This window comes from Chinchilla lanigera, unplaced genomic scaffold (genome assembly GCF_000276665.1).
Source record: "Chinchilla lanigera isolate Chin_1 unplaced genomic scaffold, ChiLan1.0 scaffold00068, whole genome shotgun sequence".
Taxonomy (NCBI): domain Eukaryota; kingdom Metazoa; phylum Chordata; class Mammalia; order Rodentia; family Chinchillidae; genus Chinchilla; species Chinchilla lanigera.
The window spans coordinates 8,170,687-8,178,137 of NW_004955469.1; the positions used below are offsets into that span (position 1 = coordinate 8,170,687).

Here is a 7,451-nt window from a genome sequence, read left to right on the forward strand (position 1 = left end):
TGTGCACACACTTTATGAAGCCCCAGCCCTCGGACTAAAACGCTTTGCTTTGGTTGGCTGGCAGAGATTTCACCAGTTGTGCAGTATCTGAAGTTGTACAGCTGACGATGAAGTGTCTCCCACCCCCACCCTCCCCGCCAGCTGCAGCCAGGAGACGCCCGGTGCTGGAAGCTGGGCTGCCCCTCCTGCTCCCCTGGAAACTGTTGCTGGGGTTGGAACCTGCTGGGCCCAGGCCCCTCCCAACTCCCAGCACCTCTGCCCAGTTCTGCTTTCCCTGGACTGGGCTCCCCGTTTGCCTTCTAAATCTAAGGGTATCTGGGCTCCTCTCCTGTCCTTTGAGATCTCCTGAGCACAGGAAGCTGCTTGTGGCAGGGGTGGGAAGGAACTCGAGAGCCAGGTGTCAACTCCGTAAGCCCTGTCATTCTCAGCTGAGCCTTCTGTGGCTCTGAGGGGCTTGCACAGCGGGGACCCACAAGGGACAGCCCCGTCTCAGTCCTCTCTGCTGCCCAACAAGACTCTCCTTGCCTATCCTGGGCCCTCACTTGGAGACCAACGATCCTGCTGGTGTGAATCCCCTTGGTCCCACGTCCTGGTGATGTCTCCCTCACCCTGCCCCAGCCTAAGCCTCTCCCCACCTCAGGGAGTGCCCAGCCTCACTCTGCTGACTTGCTTTTTTCTGTGCCCTCAGGGCCTGAGGGTACCTGGAGGGTGGAGGTGGTTGGGCTCATCCCCTTGGAGCCCCCAGCCCCAGCTCAGCCAGGGGACCATGCCCGGGCTGGTTGTTGAGGCCCCATGTGGAGTTAGAGCCCTGGGAGACTGAAGCCTGACTCACAGCCGAAAGGCCACAGCTGGCAGGCTGCCTGTCCCTTGGGTATCGCTGACCTGGACAGGGATCATGTGGTCATGTGGAGCTGTCCCAAGGCAGGGTCTTGGTGAGGAGATGAGTTCACCCAGCCGGTTTTTTCTGCCCCTTCTAACCTTCCCTCTTCCTTTCCCTCCTCCTCCGTCCACATTTCCTCTCCCAGGGGAGTATGCTGAGGGGGTTAGTGAGCGAGATATCCTGCTTATCCACTCCTGCCGCCAGTGGACAACGGTGACTGCCCACACACTGGAGGAGGGCCACTATGTCATTGGGCCCAAGATCGACATCCCCTTGCAGTATCCAGGTATGCCCGGCCACGGACAGGTGGCATAAAGCCCACGGGGGTGGAGGCTGGAAGGGCTGAGCCAAGTGTGGAGGGGGACATTTAGCGGAAGCTGTTGGTGACCACCTTGCCATGGCTGGTGGGGGTGACTAGCGTTAGATTTAGGGACCAGGCATTTCTGTACGTTTCTATGGAGCCTGGGTTTCTGGGGGGTGGCTCTCAGGCTTATAAGCCTTTGAGTCACATTTTATTTTAAAACAGACTTCCAAGTAATGGTGAAAGTGACTTTTACACTCAACTACAAATCAAATCAAGCCCCAGTTGAAAACCTCTAATGTGTACCCTTTGTTGTGCAAAGAGAGTGTCTCCTTCCAGATTCTTCTCAGGGTTATGTAGTCAAACTTCAGAAAAGAAAAAGGACTGGGGCTGTTGGGTGTTGTTCAGGGGTAGAGCACATGCCTAGCATGTGGGTTCCGTCTCCAGCACCCTCTCCCCGAAGAAAGGAAGAACTTCAGAAACCAGGGGATCTCAGGCTGATTTATGGCTGCCCCTTTGACCTCTGATTCTTCTCCTTCAAGTTTTTATTGATTGCGTTTATAAGTAAATGTTAATGTTTTAGACTTTAAAAGATTATTCCAATGAACTTCTATGTGTTTTATATATGATATTTATATAAAAGATTTTGTTTCAAGAATATATCCTGCATACCTAAGGCCTAAAGAGAGCAGCAAACTGCCCAGGATCACACAGGGAGTAAGGGCAGGACAAAGGCCAGAATTCAGGTGTTCCAACTGCTGGGCTGGTGAGTCTGCCCCATGCCAGGAGTTGAAAGCTGTTGTCTCTTGCAGGGGAGGAGTAGCAGTCTGGTGTTACTGCCTTCTAGGTACTGGGCTGGGCAGTGTTGCCTCATCCTCACAGCTACCCTGAGCCCGAGTCTTACACCTTCGCTTTAACTCAGAGTGATGCTCCAGGACGTTTGGAAGCTAGCTAGGTTCTGTGTTTTGGTTTTTGAGACAGGATCCCATTATGGTCCAGGTTGGCCTTGAACTTGCTATGTGGCCCAGTCTGGCCTGGGACTTGTGATCTTCCTGCCTCAGCTTCCCAGAGTATTAGGATTACAGATGTGTGTCACCATGCCTGGCAGTTCTGTGGTATTCACTGCTGTGTGACACTCCCACCCCTGCCCCAACAAGGCTGGGAACACTTCCCTCCTAGATGCCACTGCCTTCTGCCTGGGACTTGCCTGAGTCAGCAGGACCAAGGTTTCTTCAGGCTTTGGCTCCTTAGTCCTACAAGTGGATGCCTCCAAGCCCCCACCCCATAGCTGAGGTCTTTCCTGACCTGGACCTGCAGCCTTTTGGTGGCCTGCTCAACCTAGAAATGTCCCAACCTGGAATCTGGCATGGGTTCAGGGTCAAATTCCAGGTCTTCTTGGGAGTAAAAAAAAAAAAAAAAAAAGCAAAACTTGAGAAAAGAAGAAATGTGACTTTGGTTGTGTCATTCAAACTCTAGGGAAGTAAGGCACAAAGTCCCAGAGAGAACTGTGAAATCAGTGCCTGTTCTCTATGTCTTTAGGTGGCCCTGTGTGCCTGTGTACCATGGGGCAGCGGGCGACAGCTGGCCTGCAGAGCGCAGTCTTGCTGTGACCAGCATGGGGGAGGGGAGGGCAGCGGAATGGTTCTCTGGGAGGCCCTGCGTGCAGTCTCCAGCCCAGCGCTCCGATGAATTAATAATGGCCCTGGCCTGGTGGGGGAGAGGAAATGGGTGGGGCTGGGGGCGCTGTTGGGTGACCTGGGTCTCCAGGCTACAGCCCGGCCCGTTGCTGCGGGAGCCAGGGAGACCTGGCCCATCTAGGACAGTCCCTGATGGGGCTGCAGAAGGGGCTGGGAGCTAGGCGTCTTCCCCAGGCTGGGTGCCAGTTCCAGAGCATTGGTCTAGTGCTCTGCAGACTTGGTAGGTGCTCCCCGGGAGCTGCATAGTGTGCTTGCATTTTACAGATGAAAAGCTGCACCTCAGAGAGATTAATTTGCCTGAGATCACAGACCAGGCTGGTGGCAGGGCTGGAATTCACTCAGGTCTGTCTGACTCTAAAGGCCGTGCTGGCTGAGTGTGTTGGTGCACACCTCTAATCCCAGCACTCCAGGAGGGTCACGAGTAGAGCCCAAATGTGGGCAATGTGATTTACTGAGACCCTGTGTCAAAAAAACCCAGGTAGGTAGTGTTGCAGGGGATGTAGCTCAATGTGAAGGCCTTGGGTTCGTTCTCCAGTATCAACAAAATAAATAAGTAAAGCTTACGGTTTTTTTGGGAGAGTGTTCTGGTGGTCAGGATGGGGAAGGGCAGGGAACGGCAGGGTGGCGCAGTCTCTAGAATGATTTCGGACATGGAGGAAGGCAGGGGAGGAAGCTACAGAGGGGAGGAGAAGGCTTCCAGTGACCAGAGCATGGCTCCCCGGAGGTCTCCTTTCCTTCCTCCGGTCTGTAATGACCGGCACTGGGCAGCCAGGGGCGGTGCTGGGTGCCATGGTTACATCGATCTCCCCTGCCACATCCTCCGCAGGCTCCCGCCCTGCGTTGGCTCACATCTCCCAATAGGGGGCAGCACCGGTTCTCTCTGTATGGCTGCTCGAGGTTTTGCGGGGAGGGGGGGGACATGTGTGGATATGGAGAAAGGACTGCTCAGGGTTTAGGTGTGGGCAGACCTCCTGCCTTCTGACACCCCCATTGTTCCCTGAAAAACTCGGGGAAAGTCCCACCTGGCTGTGGCACAGGAAGCGTTGTGTGTCCAGGTAGAGGACCAGGGTGGGCTTTTTCCAGTCCCCTCACTCCCCGGCCCGTTCTTGGTGCTCATTCTCTGCACCGTGGGTGTTTCCCACCTCTGCTCTTCACATCCGTCCCCAGCTGGGCTTTGGGGGCTCCAGGAGCAACCCTCTCTGCACTGTGTACAAAATAGCTGTGTGTGTGTGTGTGTGTGTGTGTGTGTGTGTGTGCGCGCGCGCGCACATGCTAGGAGCATATTGCGGGGGTTTTCCTATGATGAGTGCCGCAAGGTTTAAATCCCTCAGTTCTTTCTCTACGCTGCTCCAAGCTTCCATACCCCGATGTAGTTCTGACCAGGGGTCCCTCAGCGCTTGGCCCACACTGGTGGCACTGCCTGCAGAGCACCACCTTTGCCCTCGGGTCCCTCCCTTGGCCTCCCAGGGCCCGTCCTGTGCCAGCTCTCTACTTCCGTTCTGAGCAGGGAGCCGACTCCATGCCCTCATTCCCTCCCTTGGCCGCCTGCCCTCTGCAGTGGCCCCCCAAACCCTGAGTCTGAGGACCCTCCCTACCTTGTGGTCTGTTCATTCTTTGCTGTCCCTTGACTCTTCTGTAGAGCTTGGTACTGGATTGTGTACTCGACTGCTCTCCCAGGTATCTTAAGAGAATTCAGCCTGGGTCATGGTATTTTCTTGCTTCAACTGGTCCAGTGGATCTTACAAAATAAAGCCCTGCTGCCTTCCGGCAGCACTTAGGCCCTTCCCAGGCCTGGTTGCTGTCTACTCCCACTCCTTCCCCCCCTCTAGTCATGCATGACTTCGGGCAGGTGATTGGCTTTTGTGTCTGTGTCACTGCTTAGGTCATTTCTGCTGTGAGGACTGCCCATCTCTAAAGGCCTTTTCCTACTTAAGGTGCAGCTGAGGGATCCCTCTCAGTCTTCTGGGCAGGTGTCTCCTGGCCCTGCAATCCTGCAGTCCTCCAAGTCTTTTGCTGTGAATCTTAGCACCTGTCACATCCTGCCACCTTTGGGTACTCACTGCTGTTTTTTAGAGTGCCCTCTGAAGGGCCTGGCATTCTGACTGACATATAGCCAGTGGGTACAGCATAAATTTGGGAGGAACAAATGAAGGAGTGAACTGAGACTGAAGCAAGAACCAGGGGACTATAGAAGCAGAAGAGCCAATGTGTTCTCCATCTGTTGTTCCCTCACCTACTGAAGGCCGTTCCTACCATAGACAACCTGGGAAGAGGCCATCCACCCCAGGCCATGGTGGCTCACGGCCTGTCTTTGTGCTCATGTGGGTGGGCACAGAAAAGGTGTGTATCAGCGGGGTGAGACAGTCTATACAGGTGTCACCTTCATGGATTAGCATTGCTTCTTGAGTTTGTCTGCTGGGGCATCGGCTAAGTCAGCCAGAACACAGCCTACGCTGCAGTTAGGAGGGCACCTTCCAGGCCATGGGGAATGCAGTTTCAGCTCAATGGCACAGTGGGAGTGAGTGCTGGACCAGGGCAGGATCTGGTCCAGAGCTAAGGTCAGAGTGGTCTCCAGGGTCTGGGGCTGGGCCCTGGTTTGCCCACTGTGCGGATCAGCAACCCACGGTACATGTGCAGGGGACTGCAGCCAGGCAGGGCACGGGTCATCTGTTTCAGCATCCTCAGAGGAAGAGCCAGCAGCCCAGAGAAGGGAAGGGGCTTGTCTAGGGTCACAGAGAGTCCGAGGGCAGGCTGGGACCAAGCTCGGGGCCGATGAGATTCCACGTGATGCCACGGATGCTTGAACAGAGGCCTGTGGTGTGTCCCAGTGCTGGGGGCTGGTCTCCAGCCGGGTCCTTTGGCAGGCAGCTGTGGCCTTGTCGCACACGCACAAGCTCTCTGCTGGGCTCCAGTTGCTCCTCTCTCCCTGTGGCTCGAGCCAGATGGCCAGCTCCCTGCTCACCTACCCCCTACAATGCACACCTACCCTTCTACAAACCTGGGTTCCAGAAGGACTGGCTGAGATGAGGGTACCAAGAAGCAGGGGCGACTGGGGCTCTTCAATGCAGCCAGGCCTGACCCAGCAGCCCGAGTCCCCCTGTGCAGGGAAGTTCAAGCTCCTGGAGCAGGCCCGGGACGTACGGGAGCCGGTGAGGTACTTCAGTAGCGTGGAGGAGGTGGCCAGCGTCTTCCCTGACCGCATCTTTGTGATGGAAGCCATCACCTTCAGCGTCAAGGTCAGTCCTTGTGGCACCAAGTGTGGTGTCCCCATGACCCCATCTCTCAGGGGCTGCAGGGTTACCTTTAGGGTCAAGAGAGAGAGCTTTGGGAACAATTTGGCCATGTCAGAAGAACAGGGTGGGACCCACGGGGCAGGGGTGGTGTGTGAAGGGGCAGCCCTGACTTGGATTGGAGACCTTTCAGGGTGGCCTGTCCTAGCACGACAGTTGGCCAGGTGTCCACGGGTGTGGGTGTGAGGTGGCTGTGGTGAGCCCCCGCTGTGCACAGATAGCTCTGTTCTGCGTACAAACCCTTAGCCATTGTTTCAGTTCTCTTCACAGTAGCCTTCATGGATGAGGGGAGCATTATTACCAGCCAGTTAGTAACGATGGTGTAATAAAACTGCCATTTACTGAATGCTCTCAAAGTCCCCCCCTGTACTCAGAGTCTAATCCCATAGCAACTCTTCTTAGAGTTGTCACAGGAGGTAACTAAGGGTCTCACAGGCAGCCAGTAAGTTTGCACAGCGACACCATGGCCTCCCCAGGGGGGGACGCGAGTCTCCTGGCCCGGCCCGGCCCGGCCCTCAGTCCAGTGCTCTCCACCTGGGCTGGCCCCGCCGGGGTGGCCTGTGGCTTTCCTTGGGACCTTGGCTAAGGTTTCGCGGTGCATGGGATCCCCAGGTGGTGTCGGGTGAGTTCAGCGAGGACAGCGAGGTGTACAACTTCACGCTGCACGCGGGCGACGAGCTCACACTCATGGGCCAGGCGGAGATACTGTGCGCCAAGACCACCAAGGAGCGCTCGCGCTTCACCACGCTGCTGCGCAAGCTGGGCCGCGCCGGGGCGCTGGCCGGAGTGGGCGGCGGCGGCCCGGGAAGCGCGGGGACTACGGGTAGCGGAGGGGGCGCCAGGCCAGTCAAAGGCAAGATGCCCTGCCTCATCTGCATGAACCACCGCACCAATGAGAGCCTGAGCCTGCCCTTCCAGTGCCAGGGCCGCTTCAGCACGCGCAGCCCTCTGGAGTTGCAGATGCAGGAGGGCGAGCACACGGTGCGCGCCATCATCGAGCGCGTGCGACTTCCAGTGAACGTGCTGGTGCCCAGCCGGCCGCCGCGCAACCCCTACGACCTGCACCCGGTGCGGGAGGGCCACTGCTACAAGCTGGTCAGCATCATCTCCAAGACCGTGGTGCTGGGGCTGGCGCTCCGCCGCGAGGGCCCGGCGCCGCTGCACTTCCTGCTGCTCACGGACGCGCCGCGCTTCGCGCTGCCGCAGGGACTGCTGGCCGGGGACCCGCGCGTCGAGCGCCTGGTGCGCGACAGCGCCTCCTACTGCCGCGAGCGCTTCGACCC

General features: G+C 57.1%; 1 protein-coding gene across 1 annotated transcript in view; it reads left to right on the top strand.

Annotated features, from left to right (window-relative positions):
- Positions 1-227: 227 nt before the first annotated feature.
- Positions 228-7,451, top strand: part of Gareml (GRB2 associated, regulator of MAPK1-like) — an 11,280-nt gene continuing 4,056 nt past the window's right edge. The window contains exons 1-3 of the mRNA XM_013522568.1: positions 228-1,166; positions 5,984-6,114; positions 6,781-7,435. Of these exons, the coding sequence (XP_013378022.1) occupies positions 896-1,166; positions 5,984-6,114; positions 6,781-7,435 (1,057 nt within the window). The 5' untranslated portion in view covers positions 228-895. The remainder of the gene's footprint in view (positions 1,167-5,983; positions 6,115-6,780; positions 7,436-7,451) is intronic.